The following is a 23190-nucleotide window of genomic DNA, read 5'->3' as shown; positions in this document are numbered from 1 at the left end:
TTGCAGACTCATATCAAAACCCTATTGGTAAATGGCAAATGACAATTCAGCTGCATCTGGTGGCAGGCTATAAAGCCATCCACTCCCACCCCCAGTCCATGGAAAAATTGTCTTCCACAAAACCAATCCCTGGTGCCAAAAAGGTTGGGGACCGCTGCTGTAGAGGGTAAAAAATAACTTTGCCTCTACCTTCCTGAGTTCATGGTTGAGCTCCCTGTAATAAAAGGCAGATTAACAAGAGAAAAACAAATGGGTTTATCACATGTACACTTCATATGTGCCTGGGAGAGACCTAGGGAAAAATCAGTCATTCCCTGAGGTTGCTTAGAATTCAAGCTTAACTGTTATACCATCTTAATAGGAAAGGGTGGGGGTGCAATGCAGGCCTCTTAGGGGAGAGTAATTTTCAGGACAGAAGAATGAACCCTTAGAAGAACTGCTAGGAGACCTGAGAGTTTGTGACAAAGTTTGCCTGGATGTGGTGTCCACTTCTACTTTCAAAGCTCCTGGGGAGGGGATTTATGACAAGTTTCTTTTGGAGGATGTGTCTTCAGGCAAATAAGGAGGGGGAGAGATCGGCACTCAGAAAATAGCTTGTCCGAGCTTTTGCTGTTTTGCAAGTGCCTACAGCTCAAATATGCCAAAGCACTTTATTCTGGAGCGGCACACCCTGAACACCTACAGACATATATTAGGGTGGTATATACCACCCTTCACCAGAATGTAAACTTCATGACCACAGAGGCTTTATGTATACATCCACATATTACTTCTATATCAGAACTTTTAATTTCAAAAAACAAAACCCCCAAATTACTTAAGTTCTGAGATATAAACTCTTAGCATAAAAAAAAAAAAACCGTGCACGAGGAACGTAAAGGTCCTTACAAAGTTGAGGCCAGTTCCCTGGATATGTAGGTGTGACTGGGTGTTGAGCTGTAGGCAAGCGGCTCTTATCCCTGGCTCCTAAGACTCCGAACAAAACGAGAGGAGAGCCATCTCCCCTACTGAGGGGATCTAAGCAAGTCCCCAGTGGCCAACTACAGGCAATGGGAAGACCAACATATGCAAAGACAGATAGAAAATCTGCAACCCTTAAGGGCAGTGGCGCAGTCTCGCCCGAAAAAAAGGACCCAAATCAGTTGACCGTGAATAAGGCGCCCGCCCGGGACGCTCTAGGCCGCACCTCTATGGTAGGAAAGCGAGAGAAGCGGAAGTAGGGCGCGTGAGGCGGGGCGGGGAAAGGGAGGGGCGGGGCCGCGGAGGGGCGGGGCCTCCGCCGCCAACTCGGCTGCGGACCGGTGCGAGATGGCGGCCACTGAGGGGGTTGGTGAGGCTACGCAAGGCGGCGAGCCGGGTCAGCCGGAGCCGCCGCCGCCCCAGCCACAACCTCCGCCGCCCCAGCAGCAGCAAGAAGTGATGGCAGCCGAGGCCGGAGAAGCGGTGGCATCCCCTATGGATGACGGGTTCCTGAGCCTGGACTCACCTACCTATGTTCTGTACAGGTAACTCCCACGGCAGGGCCGCGGGTTAGGAATCCCTGCCCTCGAAGTCGGGGGCTTTCCCTGGTCTGCGGTTCTCGGGCGGCTCCTTGTGCCTAGCCTTGCCCCGCTGAAGTTTCCGAGGCCTCGCTGTCCGGCAGGGGGGACGCGCTCGGCGGGGTCCGCGCTCCGCGGGGTCGAGGCCCTCCCGCGGCCCTCGTGCTCCCTGGAGCCCAGACTGTCACCGAGGGACGGGAAAGGGAGGACGACAGGCAGCGCAGAACACTGGGGACCACTCTCTCTTTGGCTGTGTAGGTGTCGTGGTTCAGGAATTTAAGAAATCTCCCGCTCTGCTTTATACTCCCACAAAGATAGCCTGATAATAATCTGACTGTACCAAAGGACGGGTACATTTTGATAACCTGGCAAGAAATAATGATTTAAATAAGGTACAGATTTACTCACTTTAAAGACAAGGTGTAAGGGCTTCCCCTGGTTTGTTCTGCTGAAATGGAGAGACCTAGTGTAAGTTAATCTTTAGGACCAGGACATTTTCATTCAACATCTTAGCGTCTAGCATCAGCCAGGCACCCAGTTAAGGCTGTAAGGATGGAAAGATATTTGTTCCTTAAACTCATATATATATACATTTCTGCATCACCTCGTACATACTACAAGTAGATGTGTAGTAGGCAGTGTTGGGTACCGCTGAAACTCTTTTTGCCAACACCCCGTCCTGCCTCATCAGCTCTTTGTTTTCTTATAATAATGCTGGTTCCCTAGCTCCAGTTGAACCTGCAGAGAGACAAGAGAGAGGCCCTTATGCCTTATTTTTCTTTTGTCTTCTTGTTTTTCACCTGCGGTAGGGAAACGCTTGTTTGCTTTGTTTTTATGAATGAGTGAAAGTCACTATCAAGATTTTACTGTTTTATTGTTAATGTTTTACTGACTTAAACTGGTTGGGGTGGCTCCATAACCCTCAAACCTCTTGTCTGGGTTGTGAGATACTCAGCTGCTTCGCTTGGCTATGTCTGATTTCCCAGTGACTAAGTGTGGCAGGCTAACCTTTCTCATGCCCCTCCCTGTGCTCCGGGCCTCACACCTCAGGTGATTGTCTCCCTGTTACAGTGGGCACAATTTCAGGATTGTCTGGATGCTACAGAATCTTTGCTGTCAGTAGCTGATCAGTATAGACGACCAAAAAATTGGGCAAAAGGAAAAAAATAAGTAAAAGAGTAGTTAAATTTGTGCACACTGGGCAGTTCACACAGTAATGTCTGTAGGCATCCCATTGTTGGGATTATAATGTTATTTTGACATTGATAATGGGATAATTCATTGAATACTTACTATATACATTTAGTACATGCTACAAGCTGTATTTGTAACATAACATAAAATTTCAGCATAATATTATGTATTTGTTAGATACTATATGCTTATTATTATGCACATTTTAAGTGCCTAACATTATCTCACTTAATTCTCCGAACAGCTCTCTAAATTTGGTTGGTAATAGTATCATCTCTATTTTATAAACGAAGAAAGTGAGGCCCAGAGACGTAAAGTAACTTTTTCAAGGTCACACAGCTGTAAGTGGGAGATCCAATATTCAACTCAGGTGTCAGGTTCCAGAGCCTAATGCCTCCTGACTGCTTGGACTGCCTGTCAGCATACATTAAACTAGTAGTGTTTATTACGCTTTAAAAATGTTAGTTCCTAGTAATCCTAGTAAATTGTTACTCAAAATTAAAAAAAATACTAACTCCAGAGTCTTATTACACCAATGAATAGATTGATTTCTAATTTAGAACTGTTGTGTACATGCTACAAAAAGCATGTTTTTCTTACATAAAAACTTTAAATTTGAAAACTGTTAATTTATTAATTTATTTGTAAGATTATTCATATTATTTTTATTTTAAAGTGTAATATGTAAAGGAAAGTGGCAACACTTGGTCATGAAGAATCCAACCATGGTTACATTAAGATGTTTATAAGTTACTAGTATTAATGTAAGTGTATTTGTTGCCATTTAAAAAAATACCGGGCTTCTTTTTCTTATGCATTTGAATATAATCATTGAAAAAAATGTATTTCAGAGACAGAGCAGAATGGGCTGATATAGATCCAGTGCCACAGAATGATGGCCCCAGTCCAGTGGTCCAGATCATTTATAGCGAAAAATGTAAGTTTACCTTTATTAGGAAAAGGTCTGTAAGTCAAGCTTAGTAGCAGAGTTGAAATTCAAAACTATATGGCTAGATAGATGACAGATTTTTGTCTAATAAAAATCGAAATGACTATGATAAGCTAACTTTGTGGTTTTTTTGTAAATTATTTTCATGGCTAAAAGTTTTATTTTTTCCAAAGAGTGGACATAATCTAAGTAATGAATGTTATAATAATAATAACTACTGTGTTACTGTGTTTTTCATTAACTATTTAATCTACAACATAAATGAGTTACTGTTATATTTAGAATAAACTTTGGTTGCTGAAACATGAGTATTCCAAAATATATTTTAGCAATGAATGTTAGGTTTAGTTGGAACACATTTACTGATATGAAAATGAATGGACTGTTTTCTTTGATAAAGTATCATTTTTTCATAATGAATGTGAAAATGCTTTGTAAATTGGAGGCTGTGTAAATGTAAATTGTTAGTTGTTCTTCTTGAAAAGAGAAATGAATAGGAATGGAATGCTAGTTTTGTGTGTGTGTGCATGTCTATATTTCTTTCAGTTAAGGCTTTGTTATCCCAGATCATTCCTGTGTTACAAAAGGCATTATTTTTCCTGATTATTAGGTAATGCCAAAAAATGTTTGAAAAGGAAGAATAATGGTGTGAGGGCTTGCCTTACCAAATATGAAAATATACTACTACAGATAATTAACCTCTGGAATGGGAACAGAAACAGATTACTAAGGAATCTAAAAATTCATCATCAGTATAAGCGGGAACTTAATATTTGAGAAAAAAACATCTCATACCTGTATGAAAAAGCTGGGATTAATCAAATAATGGTTTTGTAATGTTTGCTATGCATTTGGTTATACGCAAAATTATACCCCAGTCTCTTATCTTACATGAAAATAAATTACAGATGAATTAAAGTTCCAGAACAAAATTGTAAACATACTAGGAGTAAGTATTAGAGAATAATCTTTCATTCTTGGGGAGAATAAGAAAGTAAGCAAGATATAAAACTCAGAATCGATTAAGGAAAAGATCAGAAGATATAAAAATGCAAAACTTTCACACTATGAGAGATATTATATTTGAAAATATAATTCACTAGAAGAAATGCAAATATCTGCAAAGAGATGTTAACCTCACTGGTGATCAGAGAAATGAAAACCACATTTTTTCAGGTTCGTCAGATACCTATAACAAAGATACCAGAGAAAACTGATACAGTCATACGTTTCTCTTGGGGTTAAAAATAATAATACCATGATAAGTTAAAAAGGAAGTAGCAGTGTGGGAGAAGAAACACCATATAAAATAGAGGGTTGCTAATTTAGAACTTTATAAGGAATTCCTACAAAATGTTAAGGAAACAAACTAATAAAAAAAATGGAGGAAGAGTATGAACTGCTGACTCACAGAAGAGGAAATTTCATTGGCTATTAATTGGGGGGAATCCATTATCATTAGGAATGAGAGATGCACAGTAAAAGGGAAATGTCATTTTCTACCCATAAACTAGATGGCAAAGAGTAAAACTGTGATCTCAGGTATTAGGACATATGAATAGGTACATACATTCCGATGGTAGTTTTCATATTTTGGCCGTTTGGGAAAGCAGTGTGGTATATCTAGTAGAGCTGCCCGAAGTGCCGCCTCTGTGATGCGTTCGTGGTTCACTCTGGCATGTGGCACCAGAAGATACTTAGTAGGAGGTTAGGAGCACACGCTTCAGAGCCAGACCAGCTGGTTCAAGTTCTAACTTCGTTGTGCTGGCTTTGTAACCCTGAACAAGTTATTTAACATTTAACCTCTGTGGACCTCTATTCCTCCCCTATATCCATGTTTCGGAGAATGGGTAAATGAAAGGTATCATTGTCATGCAATTTAATAGTACACAAGTATTCAGAGGATCTAGATCTGTTAAAATATGGGCAGATCTCAGAAACAATGCTCAGTCGAAAAAGACACAAGTTTTAGAAACTTGTGGCAGTGACACTAACACATCATGGTGGCATTCACACAGTCATTTGGTTTGCTTTTGCTTATTGTTCAAAAATAGCGGTTTTCAACCTTTTTCATCTCATGTCACACATAAACTAATGACTGAAATTCTGTGGCACACTAAAAAGTGTATTTTTTGCTGATCTGAAAAAATAGGTATCACATCTGGTAGCTGTTGTGTTGGTTGTGATTTACGTATATATTTATTTATTGACAATCTAAGGGAAAACTCAGTGCTTCTGACTAAATAGTCAGTTTTTGCATGTTTTAAAAATTCTTGTGGCAAACCAGTGTGCCTCAGTATACTAGTTGAAAATAACTGCTCTAAATAATGCAATAAAGTAGCTTTCCTTGTGGAATGTAACAGCGCATTATAATGGTAGTTTTAAAGAAGGAAGACAATAGTCCTGGCTGATGCGGCTCAGTGGAGTGAGTGCTGCCTGTGTCAGAGCACATGCCTGGGTTGCAGGCCAGATTCCCAGTAGGGGGACAGGAGAGGCAACCACACACTGATGTTTCTCTTCCTTTCTCCTTTCCTTCCCCTGTCTCTGAAAATAAATAAAATCTTAAAGAAAAAAGAAGAAGAAGAAAGATAGTCCTAATGCAGCTTTGTCTTGTTTACAGTTAGAGATGTTTATGATTATTTCCGGGCCGTTCTGCAGCGTGATGAAAGAAGTGAACGAGCTTTTAAACTAACCGGAGATGCTATTGAGTTGAATGCAGCCAATTATACAGTGTGGTGAGTAATACACATTATTAACATTTCCTGTTTAAATGTCTCGTGTGTTAGTTTGAATGGCTTTTCTTTTTCTTAACGCTAATTTTTATCAAAATAATTCACATCAGTTTCAAAGTCAGTGACCGAACGAGAACTAGTGACCTCTGCCTCATTCTTTCTCGCTGCCAGAGTCCCACTCCCTAGAGGCGGTAACTCTCGGATGTTTTTTCTCGAATTAAACTCTGTATTCTAAATAATATGCTTAATTGTGGTCTTTTATCATTTTAGACATTATTTATTCCTTCTGTGGGAGAAACCATTTACTCTCCACTATACTTCTTTTATTTATAAGTAGCATTTTTGTAGTGGTTTTGAAAGTAAAATATGTGAAAATGTTTGTAATGGAATTAATTTATTATATAAATAGTTATCTGAATGAACAAGCTGTACTGTACAGGGAAAGAGATGTTTTCGATTTTTGTGTGATACACCACAGGTAACCCCAGAAATAATAACTTACCTGAAAATAATCATTAGTTGGTTGTCTTGTCTTACATTTCACACTTGTTTTCTTTTGCTATTTCTGCTTCAAAATGCTTGATTCTTATGGAAAACGGTATAGAAGTTCTTCAAAAAATTAACAATAGAGCTGCCTGCCATATGATGTAGCGACTCCACTTCTGGGTATTTATGTGAAGAAAACAAAAACACTACCTTGAAAGGTCACTCGCACTCCCGTGCTCATTACAGTGTGACCAGGAGCAGCCAGGATGCCAGTGATCGGTGAAGGCGTGGTGCGCGCACGGGTTGGGGCAGAAGTGGGCTTGCAGTTTTGAGGATGCAAAACAGTTTAGTGTTGCATTATTATTTATTAATTATTGTATTTATTTGTATTACAGCTGTAAATCTACTTTTGCCTCACCCTTTACCCACAATAGAATATTACGCAGCAGTTAAAAAGAATGAAGTCTTGCTATTTGTGACAATATAGGTGGACGTAGAGGGTATTATGCTAAGTGAAATAAGTCAAAGACAAATACCACATAATTTTACATATATATGGAATCTAAAAGAGCAAAATAAATGAATAAATGAAACAGAACAGAAACAGACTGAAAGTTATAGGGAACAAACTATGGTTGCCAAAAGAGAGGGGTTAGGGAGATTGGAAGAAAAAATTTTATTTTTACCCTTTTTTAAAAGATTTTATTTACTTATTTTTAGAGAAGAGGAAGGGTGGGAGAAAGAGAAGGAGAGAAATATTGATGTGCAAGAGATACATTGATCTGTTGCCTGTTGCTTACCCCCTCCTGGGGACCTGGCCCACAACCCAGGCATGTGCCTTGACTGGGAATCAACCCAGTAGTGACCTTTTGGTTTGTAGGCCGGCACTCAATCCACTGAGCCACACCAGTCAAGGTAAAAAGAAAAAAAAAAATTTTAAATGCTACATTACTCCAATCACCAGATAGTTGTATGAGTTTGGACAACCACTAAAAAAAATGTATGATTATGTTGTTGTCTTGCAGCTTTATTTGATACTATAGCCAGACAATTTATGCAGAGTAATGAGACATTTTGAATGCTTGATATTTGTTGTAGGCATTTCCGGAGAGTTCTCTTAAAGTCACTTCAAAAGGATCTGCATGAGGAAATGAACTACATCACTGCAATAATTGAAGAGCAGCCCAAAAACTATCAAGTTTGGTAAGATGAAAATAGGAAGGAAACATGTCACTGTGCTAATAGTTTCTGGGTATAATCTCATCAGATTATAGGGAATTTTTTGTTTCTTTACAATTTTAGTACTTTGTGTTGGAGCTAATGTTGCCTGTCTCATAGGGTTGTTGGAGGATTAAATGAGAGTTTTGTTTAGTGCTTAAAGTGGTGCCTGACCCATAGTTAACACTCAAGTGTTGGTTGTTATTCTTTAGAATATCAACATTAGCTGTAATATTGCTAGAGTCAGAAGAAGGTGACTTTCTGTCACCTTTCTATTTATTTGTTTATTCAAAATATTTATACTGTTGCTAGAGACACAAAGATGAAAAAGATACAATCTAAAAGGGAAAGCAAGTAAACCAGTTATTTTACAGTGTAATAGGAAAAGCGTAATGTACTTTTTCACAGAGTATATTCTAGAAATTAAGCCCCTCAGTTAACATAGCCCAGAGTGTGTAGTATTATTTGGGTGGAGGCAGGGGGGGGAGAAACAACACAATGGGGAAAAAGGAATTGTGGAGCAAGCAGACAGAGAAATGAAGAGCTTCAGCAGTATCTGGGCTATAGTGAGCACTCCATGAATGGAAGCTGCCGTGGCTGCTATTATAGTGGGGGGCGGGGCACAGGAAGGGGTGGAGCGGTGGTCCGGTTGGTTGCGGAGCTGGTAGAGGAGGAAGGCGACGAGGCAGTGCTGGTGGTGAAGCTAGTGCAGTGGAAGCAGCAGCCGCTTGGTGTCAGCAAGCACTGTCTGCAGTTTCTGTGCCGCTCACTGCCTGTTCATAATGCAGGACTTACCACCATTTTATCTTTTTCAGTGTGATGACTGACACACATGTCTATGCTTTGTAGAGATTTAAGGATGATTTCTGAGAGGACGGACCTCTGAGGCAATGAGAATATTCCAGGGAGAGGCATGCGATGTAGCGGGGAGTTGTGTGATTCCATGTGACTAAATTCGGGAGTGATGGGATAAAGTCACAGAGAGCCTTGTGAACATCGATAAGGAAGTACGGACTTGATCGTAGGGGCAGTGGAGAGTTATTGACAGGTTTTAAGGAAGTGAAATGATTAGGTTTGTGTCTTAGAAGTTTTACCCTGATGGCCGGGTGGAGCACAGATGGAGCAGGTTTGCAGTCTGGGCTGGGAGAGAGTGTGGGTGGGTATAGGAGAGATAAGGGTAAATTTGAGAGAGGGTTCGGGGACAGAAGCAACAGGTTGTGAAATTTAATTTATTGGAGGAGTGATAGAGAACAATGATGTCTATATATTTGGCTTGACCACTGGGTGAATGGTGGTGCCAGCCACAGTGGGGACTTGGGAGACAAAGCAGCACATTTGTGGGGAAGGAGGATGGATTCAGTATCACACAAATGGAGTTTGCTGTGCTTATGGAAAACCTGTGTCCCGTGGTCCAGTACCTGGTTCAAAATGCTCATGTGGAGCTGAGGTTATAGCTGTGGGTGAGGATGCTTAGGGAGAATTAGAGGAGAAGGTTGAGGACAGAACACTGGTGAATACTGTCACTTAGGAAGTGTTCCAGGATGACAGAGGAGGGAAACCAAAAGTTAGTGTCACCACAGAAACCAAGAGGAGAGAGAGTTTTAGGAAGAAAGGAGTGGATGGCAATATCAGCTACTGTGGAGAGGTCAAGGAAAGTAAGGACCAGAAGTTGACGAGCAGATTTGTTAATTAGTTGGGTGCCAGTGAGAGACCTTGGCATGAGCAGTCCTCCCACCAGGGGTGGGCTGGTGCCTGGGTGAGCGGCAGGGAAGTGGTGGGAAAAGAAGCCACACAGCGATCGAATCACAAATGGGAGATGAGGGTTGGCTGTTGCAAAAAGAAGACATAGAAGCGAGGAGACAAAGAAGACAAGTAGCGAGCCAGGGGCATGTTTTTTGTTTTGTTTTTCCAACGGGGAAAACTCCTCTTGACAAATTTTTAATTTATCATAGCTACTTGCCAGAATAGAAATAAATTCACTTCTGCCCACGAACTGGTGAAATGAGCATCTATTTGCTTGCATGGTGACACTTTGGACTGACTTTGGGAAAACCGACAGCCTATTTATAATCGGAGGAGCTTCCGAACTTGATAAAACGGTATTACATTTCCTGTAGTGTCACTATACCATCTGGGAATGTTCCCAAATCTTTGACAGAGCTTTGTGGTTGTCAAAAGACTACTATGCTTCCAGATTTAGCTTGAAATAAACCTTCTTTAAGCCATAAACTGATTTCATTTTACACAAAAATCACAAATCACTATTTTATGTTTTTCAACTTACTGTTCTGAAATTTTTTCCTCTTAGTGTTTCTTTTGTGTTACCTTTTTTTCCAGTGGTCTTGAGAGTCAGAGCTGAACTTCTGGGTAAGTTAACACAGCCTCTTCTCCCTTCATCCGTCTTTAGGCATCACAGGCGAGTGTTGGTGGAATGGCTGAAAGATCCATCTCAGGAGCTTGAGTTCATTGCTGATATTCTTAATCAGGATGCAAAAAATTACCATGCCTGGCAACATCGACAGTGGGTTATTCAGGTATTGGCTTTCTTATTACAGTGTTTCCAGATTATTATTTTTTAACTGACTTAAATTATTAAAATTAGTATTAATTTGTAAGTATACGTCTGAACTGAAACACACATGTAGATCATTCAACACAATATGTATATAATTATTAATAGTAATTAAGCCCTGGCTGGTGTGGCTCAGTGGATTGAGCACCAGCCTGCAAACCAAGGAGTTGCTGGTTCGATTCCCAGTCAGAGCACATGCCTGAGTGGCAGGCTAGGTCACCAGGAGGGGGCACACAAGAGGCAACCACAGGTTGATGTTTCTTTCCTCTTTCTCTTTCTCCCTTCCCCTCTGTCTGGAAATAGATAAATAAAATCTTTAAAAATAATAATATGATAATAATTAAGATACATAATTATCTGACGTCCTTCATGTTGGTTAACCTTCATAATCTCTTGAGATGTGTTGGTGAGTAGCTTCATATTAAAGAAAGATAATACTACTTACTATTTTCAGATCAAATTTGCCAACAAACTGAATTTTAAAAATACTTATAATTTTTTAACATAGCTGTGTGATTTTCATTAACAAGGGCATAGATTACACTAAGACTTTTGCATACATAAATTTTGGAATATGATTTTACAGTAAGTGTTGTATATTTTATTTCTGTCCACTTGTTAAAATTTTATGCTAAATCTTGAATAGAAGAGAATAGTTATGACTCCCACTGTGGGCATTTAATTTATTCTACCAGACAATTCTGCTGTTGTTTACTATGAATTTTCTTTCAGTAGTTGCTACTTTCTACAGTATTCATCATACCAAGAGCATTTAACCAGTTTTTTATTTAAAAATTTAAACTTTTCTAACTTTGAATAAAGTTGTTTAAAGAACTACCTTCCTAAAGATATTCAGTATTTTTATTTTTTATGAAATTCTTTTGTTATTATCAAATAAGAACTATAACTCCACTAGCTTTTTCATAGTTAATGTCCCTGACTTTTGCAGCATTTGTAAGTCTTGGTCATTCTACTCTTTTTTCAAATTGTCTTTATTGAGCTATAATTTAAAAATTAAAACAGCTTTATAATGTAAAAAATGTATGCCTAAATCTAATTATGTATATTTTTCTACATATATTTTAATGTAATTTTGTCATATATGTGCATTTTATTCATTTATGACCCCTTTTATATTATGTATTAATATTAAATTTCATCAAATTAATATGTTAAAGTTAATAATTTTCTTATTATGAGTTTGTTTTTTCCCTCTAAATTTCACCATAACAGTACATACACATTTAGTTAAATAAACTTTATTGTTGCTTTTAATTAGTTTTTTACAAAACTTCTTGACTTAAATAGTATAAACATGCCTCCTGTTATCTAAACTGTTCTCGGGAAGGTGGTGCTGAATTCCAGGCCACTTTGGCTGCTCCCTCTTCCTCATGTCCCTTCCTCATGACCGTTCCCTTGTCTGAAAACTTTTCTTTCCCGCTGCATTTGCTTCACTTGCACCTGTCATCCTCCTTCAACTGTGTGCAGAGTCCGACACCTTCTGCTCTCCCTATTTAGCTTTGTTGAAGTTTGATTTAGTTACTGTTTATAAATAATGGCATGTTTCTAATTGGCTATTTTATCTTTTATTTTCTTTAAGGAATTTAAACTTTGGGATAATGAGCTGCAGTATGTAGACCAACTTCTTAAAGAGGACGTGAGAAATAATTCTGTCTGGAACCAAAGATACTTTGTAATTTCTAATACCACTGGCTACAATGATCGTGCTGTATTGGAAAGAGAAGTCCAGTTAGTAATCTCCTTCACTTGCTCACTCATTAAAAGAATATTTGTTTGCCTTTCATATGTCAGGTATTGAGGATACAGCAGAGATCAAGACTGCCCCCAGTTCTACCGCCGTGGAAGTAATAGGACAGAATACTTAGATGAAGTAGTAAATTTACAAATACGTATTATAGTATACCTCTACTTTTAATGTCTGAACTTTCTTGAAATGTTGTTGCTAGAGAAGAAATCAGCCTGAGAAGAAATCAGATTTCCTAGTGTCTAGGAAGCTTTATTTTAAAACTCTCTTACAAAATTCTTTTGTGTAGTAGCCCCCAGGTGCCATGTTATTCTAGTGCAGGGTTTGAGGCCAGAGGATTTTTGTTGCGGGGCCGTCCTGTGCGTCGTGAGTGTGTGTACGGCATTCTTGGCCTGTATGCCCTGTACAGACAGTCCTCAACTTACAGTGGTTTGACTTGAGATTTTCTGACTTGAAAATGTTGCCAAGGCCCTGGCTGGTGTGGCTCAGTGGATTAAATACCAGCCTGTGAACCAAGGGGTCATTGGTTCTATTTCCAGTCAGGGCACATGCCTAGGTTGTAGGCCTGTCCCCAGTGGGGGGAATGGGAGAGGCAACCACTCACTGATGTTTCTCTTCCTCTCTTCCTCCCTTCTCCTCTAAAAATCAATAAATAAAGTCTTAAAAGAAAAGATATTGTGGAAATAATACACATTCACTAGAAACCGACTAGGCTAAGCTCTGATCTTCTGTAGGGTTGGGTGTATTAAATGCATTTTTGACCTAAGTATTTACGATGGGTTTATCAGGACATAACCCCGTAAGTTGAGGAGCATCTGTCAGTAGTAACCCTTGCCCGCAGTTGTGCCAGAGGTGCCCTCAGGAGTATAATCAGCCTCAGTTGAAAACTACCGCTCTAGAAACTACCACTCTGGCAAGCCTATAGCTGCTGTGAGAGCTAGAAAATTCCTGAATTGGCATGAATTTATGTATTAGCCACATAAACATCGATGGCCCCCTCTTTTCTGACTTTTGTCTATTTTGCCTCAGTGGGCTGTTTTAGATTTGCACGTGTTTGTTTTTATAGTCTCCTGAGACCATAGTTGTAATTTAATTATAGAAGTTACTTAACAGCTCTGTATTTTCTTTGTGCTTGATGTTCTGTTGTGAGGATTGGGGGGAAAACTTGCGCTGAAGGAAAGCAAGGCGTCATCCTTCAAAAAGTTCAGTGGCTTCCTTGCCAAAGGTAGAATGGTCAGGTTATTCTGCCTTGAATTAACCCAATTAAGAATTAGGGATTTCAAAATATTATAATTTCTTATTTACTGTAGCCTACTATATTAGGTTAGGCCTAATCAGATGGTTAAAAATTGAATACGAAGAGTTTGGAAAATGCAGACTTCTCTCATAGCCTTTAAAGGCAGATCACTGGATTTCTATTACCAAATAGAAATAAAAATAATTGCCCTGGCTGGTGTGGCTCAGTGAATTGAGTGCCTGCCTGGGAACAAAGGGTCGCTGGTTTGATTCCCGGTCAGGGCAGATGCCTGGGTTGCGGGCCAGGTCTCCATTAGCCAGTGTACAAGAGGCAACCACACATTGATGTTTCTTTCCCTCTCTTTTTCCCTCCCTTCCCCTCTCTAAAAATTAATTAATTAATTAATTAAACAAACAATTAAAAACAACTATTTAAAAAATCAGGCAAGAATCTAAGAGGTTTTTTTATGCTGAAAGTTTATTATACCCTTCAAATAGGTAGGTACAAGAAATAAGATGCTAAGAGTAGCGGTTATCTAGAATTTAGTTAATAAAATTTTTAACTCTTAAGAATACAAATAGATACAGGTGATTATTTTCTGTAGTTTTTTTCCCTTTTATTCTAAAAGTAATGCAGTCTAATTATGGGGGGAATTGTACTGGCTTGTTTAAAATAAAACATCAAAATCTCTTACTCTCCCTCTTCCCATATTTCATTCTTCAGAGCGAACTACAAGCAGTGTGAGTGTCTTCCAAGCCTCACAAATACATTTGCAGACATGTCCAGCAGCCTAGGTGATACTATACACATTGCTTTTTTCATTAAATACATCACCGTCATGTGTCCATTTGAATACATAATCTAGTAGCGCTATTAGTAATAGTTGCCATTTATCAAGCATTTACTACTATGTGCCAGGAAATCTTATTTAATTCTCATAACACACTGAGATACCTGATGAAGAACTTGAGACTCAGAGTAGTTCTGCAGTGTGCATAGGGCATGTGGGTGATAACCGATGAGGCTACGATTGACGCTGGGCCGTCTGACATCCAAGTCTGTTTCAGCCATTAAAATGGACAATGCTTGAGTGCATGTGTGTAAATGGATTTTTTTAGGTTTGCCAAAAGGAAACTAAGAGTCTTCTGGAAGGACTAGTTAATACCTGCAGGAACATGGTTTTACAAATAACTGAAAACATTAGGTCATGTAAAAGCAATTGGGAACAAAACTTTTAATAGTGCCGAATCAGTTTATTGCTGTTCTCTCCGAAGAAAAAATGCTGTTGTATCAGCACTACAACAAAACCAAGATTACCAGACTTTAGTCGGTGTCTTATTTGAGCAAGTATATAGTGAAGCAGTGTTCTGTAACTTCATTGGAATTTTTTGTAAGTAGATCTGAATTATATTTAATGATAATCTGGTTCAGGGGAAGAGAAAATAGGGAGTATCCATTTTGACTGGGAATCACATCATAGTTTACTAGTGACCTTGTTTTGGAATATAAGAAATGTACATTGGCGCCCTGACTGGGTGGTTCAGTTGGCTGAAGTGTCCTCCCATTCACCAAAAGGCTGCAGGTTGGACCTCTGGTCAGGGCACGTACCTAGGTTGTGGTTTGGTCCCAATCGGGACTCGGATGGAAGGCAACTGATTGATGTTTCTCCCTTTCTGCCCCTCTTTCCTCTCTCTCTAAAATCAACACACATATCCTCAAGTGAGGATTAAAAAAAGGAAATGTACATTTGTGTTGATTTTTTAATTTTTATTCATTGTCTATATAATTTCCATGGTGTCTGTTTTTATTACAACGCCTAAGGTTGTATAGTTCTCCTTTATCAATGACTTTGACAGCCATAAGTATAGACTTTTCCCCCAAGATTGCTTTAGCAGTAAAAGGAAAATCTTGTTTTAGCCGACAATTTCTTCAGAGGGAAAGCCTAAGTTGAAGGGAATCTCCCCCATTAATTTCTTTTTCTGTTGTGAATTGAGCCTTCATATTAAGTGTCCTTCCCCAGAACTGGATACAAATCTGTAATAGGGAAGAACTGTGTAAATAAGAATCGATAGCTGGAGACTGGAGAGATTTCGGTAAGACCCAGAATGATACCAAAGTTGACTGAGAGAAATGAAAGCGTAAGCCTGAGCTATGCCACACTCATAAAACTTTCTAATGATTGCACTGCTCTTAAAATCATATACATGTTTATTTGTGGTTTTTTCTTACAGGTACACTTTGGAAATGATCAAACTAGTACCACATAATGAAAGTGCATGGAACTATTTGAAAGGGTAAGAGGTGGTTTTTGCTTCTTTTATATAAAATATAACCTGTTAATATGATGCATCATGGAATATATTCAATAATCAAATTCCAAAAGGATACTAAAGAATTTTCTGTATTTCTCTGAGAGCAGAAGTGTGTTATGGCCCTGGCTGCTGTAGCTCAGTGGATTGAGTGTGGGCTGCGAACCAAGGGGTCACTGGTTCAATTCCCGGTCAAGGCGCATGCCTGGTTGTGGGCCAGGTCTTCGGTCAGGGTGCATGAGAGGCAACCACACACTGATGTTTCTCTCCTTCTATTTCTCCTTCCCTTCCCCCCTCTCTAAAAATAAACAAATAAAATCTTTAAAAAAAAAAGAAGTGTGTTATGGTGACACCCAAGAACAGTGCCTTCTACCCCTCTTTTCACTTCCCAAGCACATACCAGCACAGGGTAGTCCATGAGTAAACAATAATACAGTTATAATTGTATTCATGAGTCCTTCAGTCTTTATGTCAAGGAGTGGGATACACACACTCGGTTTATGGTCAGCTCGGGAACACAGTCAGGCAGGGCCCACTGTTATAGTCAGATTGCCAGCCTTTCTGTTTTTACTTCTAGAGACCTCCTGTTACATGTCTCATTTGTTAAGCTGACATGGTTTCCCTGGCCCGGCTACTGACATGACCAGTCTCCTTGTGGAACTGAGAGGTCTCAAAGAGCCCAAGCACAGAGCCCAGTCACGCTGGGGGTGTGGCCGGCGTGGGCTCCTCTGGTATCTGGGTAGCTAAAGAAATAAGGAACCATGTGACGAAGAATCAGAAAAATCTCTCGTGTTTTCCTTCACTTTTCAATTTTAAGAAGATGATTTATTTTTTGCTTTAATTTTATGTTGCAGTTTCAGTTATAAATGATCACTTTTAAACTTCATTATTCTTTTTTCTAAAGATTTTTATTTATTGATTTTTAGACAGAGAGGAAAGGAGAGAGAAAGAGAGGGACAGAAACATCAATGTGTGGTTGCCTCTCACCCCCTGCTGAAGACCTGGCCTATAACCCAGGCATGTACCCTGGCTGGGAATTGAACCAGCGACCCTTTGGTTTGTGGATTGGTGCTCAATCCACTGAGCCACACTAGCCAGGTCCTAAACTTAATAATTCTTTTAAATTGATTTTACTCAGCTCTGAATTAATCATGAGAAAGCTCACATATAATTTAAAATGTTCATTTAGCTTTAACCTCATTCATTCAAATTAAGTCTCCTCGTTTATTTCTCAGGGGTTATTTCTTGATCTCTCCACTATTTTTGTTCTCAAAATTTAGAATAACTTTTTTTTAGGATTTTGCAGGATCGTGGTCTTTCCAAATATCCCAATCTATTAAATCAATTACTTGATTTGCAACCAAGTCACAGTTCCCCCTACCTAATTGCCTTTCTTGTGGATATCTATGAAGATATGCTAGAAAACCAATGTGACAACAAGGAGGACATTCTTAGTAAAGCATTGGAGGTAAGCCAGTGGAACTCAGCACTTTTATTTTGGGGTTCTCAGAATGGGGTCTGCCCAGTGCTGACATTCATGCCTCTTCCAACACGGTCACTCAGAATTCAGTGCAGGGCTGTGTCTGCTGCTTAGGGCGCCACCCACGTCCCTGGCAAACCTGGTTTATGACTCCAGCTCGGGGTGTGTCCCATCAAAATACCATCTGAGTTGAACAACTGTTAGCTCAGAAGCACTTGCCCTATCGATTGAATTATGTGTTTTCTTTAATGCATTTTTTGTTTTTCATTTTCAGTTATGTGAAATCCTAGCTAAAGAAAAGGACACTATAAGAAAGGAATATTGGAGGTACATCGGAAGATCTCTTCAAAGCAAACACAGCACAGAAAGTGACCCACCAACAAATGTACAGCAATAACACCATCTAGAAGAACTTCATAGAATGCTTTTATTTTTTTAAGAGACTCTAATGCAGGAGTTTAAAACTGGAGCGAGCATTCCTTTTGCCTGTGGTGTAACACTTGCACAGGTGTTGTTTTTTAACGAGAACTAAGTGTAATGTTCCCTGGGTGCTGCTGCTATTCATACTAGCTCTTAGTCATTTGATTCTTTTAAAGCAAAGTAATTTGCAAGGAGGGAGAAGAAACAAAGTCACATGGAGGAACTTTTGTAGTCTTATCAACATTTACTCTAATCCCTTAGTATCAGCTCCTTAAATGGTATATGCATCAGGATTTGCAGTATTGATGACTGCAGATAACTGGTATGTAACTGATATGAAGTAACTTCAATTTCGGGTCAGGAAGCAAGGAATGAAACTTACTTAGAGCCGTTATGCCACTCACAGTATCTCGCTATCACTGTAACCAACTAATGCCAAAAGAATGATTTTGTGATAAAACTACAGATGTATCCTAAAACAACGCCATAATATTTTGATTTGTTAGATAACATTTAACTATATTAAAGGGACATTAGCTTAGAAAAGCAGTTGAGGAAGAAAATACTGATATAAAATTGTAGAAACCAGAAACATGATTACATTAAAGGAAATGTTATTACAGCTTGAATTGGTCAGTTGATTGCATGTAACAAAGTCCACCAAAGGAGGTTTAAACCCAAAAGGTTTATAAAGGTATATAGCTAGCTCATAGAAGGACCACCCGACCCTCCCAAAAATGAGTCTTCCCAGAGCCATACTGTAGAACCGGCCCATCAACTCGCTGTTGCCTGTGCTGGGCTCAGGACCTGCTGAGTGGGCGTGTCCACCTCTGCCAGGTCCCCGTGGCACATCTGCTTCCCTTCCCGTGAGAAAGCTTTAGTGCGTCTGGTTGGAGAGAACCTAAATGACATCTGAATCTCTTAATTGCAGAGTAGTCTGGGAAATGTAGTTTACAGCTGTCCAGTTTCTGCAACTGAGGAAGAAGTGCTAGGAAGAAGTTGAGTGTTAAGCTAGTCCTACCTACATATATTTAAATCTCACTTTATCAGTAAAGAATTTTTGTTCAGTGTTCAAAGTACACTACAACTAAAATTATATAGAGTAGAAAAATTATCAAGAATTCAGAAAAAAATATTTTAAAACTTTCTGGAGGAAATAATAGGCAACATGTTATTTTTAACGTGTTTTTGTTTATAGACTCCAAAAATATCTGATTTTATTTTATTTTTTAAGGTTTTATTTATTAGAAGGGAAGGGAGGGAGGAAGAGAGGGATAGAAACATCAGTGCGTGAGGGATAACACTGATCAGTTGCCTCTTGCAGGCTCCTTGACCAGGGAACAGGCCCACAAACCTAGGCATGTGCCCTGACTAGGAATTGAACCAGCAACCTCTAGGTTTGCAGGTTAGCATTCAATCCACTGAGCCACACCAGCCAGGCTGCAAAAATCTCTGGTTTTATATTGAAATTGTCATAAGGGTCTCCAATTCCAAAGGTTTCATAGGGTACAAAAAGTGTATAAAGAAGTTTTCGTAAGATAACATTTGCTCTCAAACTACCTGGTCAATGTCCCCAGATGGATTGGATTCAGGCCTGCTGACTCAAAGCTAATAGAGACTTCAATAGAAAGCCTAATGGCAGTTGCCCAGTTTATACTGAGAAATGTAACTGAAGCGGACCAGGGAGTTAGGTCAGCCTTGCCACTTCAGATTTTCTGCCTGAAGTTTAACAAATTGGCAATTCATGTATCAAAAAGTTGCTTAGCATGGAACTGGGTGAGGAGGCTCCATGCTTTGACATTCCCAATAAGGACCGTCTCCTAACGGGCAACTTGCATTGGACTAACAGTTTAAATGGGGCCACTTTTCATAGAATGTCATTTTGACATGAACGAACAACTGAAGACCTGGTTACTCATACTTTGCATGGCTGGCATTCATTTTCTCAAAAATGAAGTTAGTCTGTCACTTCGAGGAAAACAGCTAAGTGTTTTGCCAATGATACAGTTTGAGATTTCAGTTGAAAAGTTTAATTTCCACAGTGAGCTTGACAGCTTCCTAATACCTGTAACCTTTCGAATGATATCAATGTGGTGATATTAGGAAGGGCCACTTTTTGATATTGTATAAAAATCCATCAGACAGTTCTATACTTTCTGCATTCAACCACCAAAGATTGTTTTTAATCCTCACCTGAGGGTATGTTTATTGATTTAGAGGGAGAGGAAGGGGAAGAGAGAGAAACACTGATTGGTTGCCTCCATTATGAGTGCTGACTGGGGATCAAACCCGCGACCTAGGTATTTGCCCTGACCAGAAATCAAACCTACAGCCTTTTGGTGAACGCATGATGCTCCAACCAACTGAGCCACCTGGCCAGGACCAAAGTTTTTTTAAAAGAACTCGAAAAGAGTGTTTTCTTATATTTACATCGATACCATTTCTGCTATTCTTTCATTCCTAATTTTCCAAGTTTCCTTCTGATATTTCCCTCTTATCTGGAGGAATGTTTTTCAGCAATTCTTTTAGAATATGTCTGGTTGTTGCAAATTCTCTTAGTTTTCCTACATGTGAGGAAGGCTTTATTTCACTCTCATTCCTGAAGGACATTTCTCTGGATGTAGGATTCTGGGCTTAGAATTTTCTTCTTGGCAAACCTTTTGCCACTTCCTTCAGCCTTTATGGGTTCCAGTGAGCAGTCCGCTGTCACTAGAATGTTTCTTCATCAGCAGGTTAGGCATCATTTTTCTTCAGCTACTTTCAAAATTGTTACTTTGTATTTAGTTTTCATCACTTGATTTTGATGTGTTTGGACATGGGTATCTTTGGCATTATCCTGTTTGTTCAGCTTGACTCTGTAGCTGTGTGTTTTCACCAAACTTGGGACGTTTTCAGACATTATTTCATCAAAATTTTTTTCTAGCACGCTCTCTTTTCCTGTGGGACTCTGATGACAGCATATGAGGCCTTTTGTTCTTGTCCCAAATGTTATGGAGGCTCTATTTAGTTTTCCCCCTTTTTCTCTCCGTTTGTCAGATTGGTTCATTTCCATTCATCCGTCTTCAGGTTCTCTCTGTCTTTTGTCATCTCCACTCTGCTATTGGATCTAGCCGGTGAGTTTTTTGTTTTGGTTATTTTTAGATTTTAAAATGTTTGATCCTTAACATAGTCTATTTCCTTTTTAAAAAAGATTTTACTTATATTTAGAGAGAGGGGAAGGTAGGGAGGAAGAGGGAGAGAAACATCGATGTGTGAGAGATACATTAGTTGGTTGCCTCTCACACACCACCAACTGGGGACCTGGCCTGCAACCCAGGCATGTGCCCTGCCTGGGAATCGAACCGGGAACCTTTTGCTTCACAGGCCAGCACTCAAATCCATTGAGCCACACCAGCCAGGGCTAATATAGTCTATTTCTTTACTGATACTTTCTATTTTAGCTTTTGTTTCTAGAGTGTTCTTTGGTATGCCAGTTAGCATCCGAGCCCAAGAGTTCAGAAAAACTTAATGGAATTGCTTTCCTGACCTCATCCCTTTTCACTTTCTTCCCCATACTTTCCAGTTGCCTGGGGTTCCTCATTTTAGTCCTCCGGCCAGAAACCTCCCGTGTCAGGTGAGAAAGTGCCCACTTCCACAGCTATGCCACAGTAACGGGCAAAACCAGAAAAAGCAGTGGATGCTGCCCCTGCCCTCTGGGAGTCAGAGCGGCCCTGATGGAAGGGAAGTGCTCTCTCCCGGTTTGGGCTCCTGCTTTTCTATTCCCAGCCACTTTTGCTTCTGCACTGCTCCTGCCGCACGTTTATTGGGAGTTGGGTGCAAGGGAATTAAGTAAAAAGGAAAGACAGAAAACATACTAATTTTCTCCAATCTCTCCAAATTTTAGGAGTTGCCATTTCTGCTTTATAAGCCAGAACCAGAGGCTTTCTCCAGTGTGTCTTTCTGCCCCCTGTACCCCACCCCACCCTGGTGCTTGCTTCCTGGCTTTAGTCTGTGTGAGTTCAGACTAGAGGAAAAACAGGAACAACATGACCAGTCAGTGGTGCGAGAGTTGGTGTTCTTTGATCTGGTGTCACTCACTTTTCAGGGACCCCAGACAACTGTGCAATGGATTCTTGTCAGGTTCTCTAGTTGTGTTCAGTGGGAAGGAAAAGTTTGCATGTGTTGGCTCCACCTTAGTGGGAACTAGCCCTCTTGTCCCTTTTGGACTCTCTCCCTCATTAGCTTTTACAGATTCTCTGTTCTTTACAAAAATTCCCTCTCGTCCTGCAGCTACAGTTTCCAAGAGCTCAGCTTGGGCTCTCTTGTCTGCGTGTTCTCTCTCGGAAGGAACATCCTTTTCCAGAGCATCACAGGATCTTCTCAGGAGATAATTCCTGTATACAGGGAATCCTGACTAGGGTCCTCTCACCAGAGATGTAAAGTCCTGCTGGGTATTAACTTGGATGCCCACTCCATTTCAAACTTAAAATGTCTGCTCTCAGTGATGCTGCTGTGGTTGCGCCTGAAATACCCCTAAAGCCATGTCCAGCCACATGCTGGCATGTGATTCTCTGTTCCTATGTCACCATGCTATGCAAAATCACCAAGAAAAACCAAGGGGCTCGTGGTAAAAATGGGGTTAGGCACGACACTCAAAAACTCTCCAGTTTAAAAGAGACAAGAACTCAAAACGGCAACACAGTTGTACACATTTCGGCTGTTGACCTTGGAAACACCTGAGGCTTGCATGTGGGAGCAGGCACTGGAGGAGGCGTTGCAGCTTGGGAGTTACCGGGAGCTGATGGAGGGAGGGTCATCCGGAATCGATCTGGAAGTTGCGACACCCACCGGATGTGGACGAATGTGGCTCAAACGCCCACGGGAACTGAAGACGCTGGCAGATGTCAAAGGGCTTGTGTGTGTGCTTCGATCGTTCTCTGCAGTGTGGCTCTGTGCATTTCTCAAATGATTTCTCAATACGTCAATCTTACTGCAACAAACTTGCTTTTTAAAAATGTGTTATAGCAGAACTGACTGCATTTTATTCATTTCTTTCCTCATTTCTTGCCAGTAAACTCCTGATTTTTTTATTCAAAGTTTCTCTTATCTCCTTTTACATTCTTTAAAAGCATTATTATTTAATGGGCTTGTTTCAGGATCCTTCCATATATATCACATATTGATACCAGGTTCATCTTTCATGTATGTACACACATATGAAGTAATACATGTTAATTACATAAACATTAAGAAATACATGTGAACAAAAAGAAAATTTAAATTATCCAAAATTTCATTCCATATATAGTGG

The 23190-nt window shown here is 39.8% G+C and overlaps 1 protein-coding gene across 1 annotated transcript; it reads left to right on the top strand.

The window, feature by feature from the left end:
• The first annotated feature begins 1266 nt into the window (after positions 1 to 1266).
• FNTA (farnesyltransferase, CAAX box, alpha) lies at positions 1267 to 18522 on the top strand. Its single transcript, XM_037164190.2, has 9 exons — positions 1267 to 1505; positions 3584 to 3669; positions 6302 to 6416; positions 7998 to 8102; positions 10525 to 10651; positions 12290 to 12438; positions 15923 to 15985; positions 17297 to 17468; positions 17755 to 18522. Exons 1-9 carry the CDS (start codon positions 1309 to 1311, stop codon positions 17875 to 17877), a joined length of 1137 nt encoding a protein of 378 aa, XP_037020085.2. The 5' UTR covers positions 1267 to 1308; the 3' UTR covers positions 17878 to 18522.
• The last annotated feature ends 4668 nt before the right edge of the window (positions 18523 to 23190 follow it).

The sequence above is a fragment of the Artibeus jamaicensis genome, unplaced genomic scaffold (genome assembly GCF_021234435.1).
Source record: "Artibeus jamaicensis isolate MK-2021 breed Jamaican fruit bat unplaced genomic scaffold, CSHL_Jam_final scaffold_833, whole genome shotgun sequence".
NCBI lineage: Eukaryota > Metazoa > Chordata > Mammalia > Chiroptera > Phyllostomidae > Artibeus > Artibeus jamaicensis.
The sequence above is the reverse complement of the archived record's forward strand: the minus strand, read 5'-3'. Positions and strand labels throughout refer to the sequence as shown.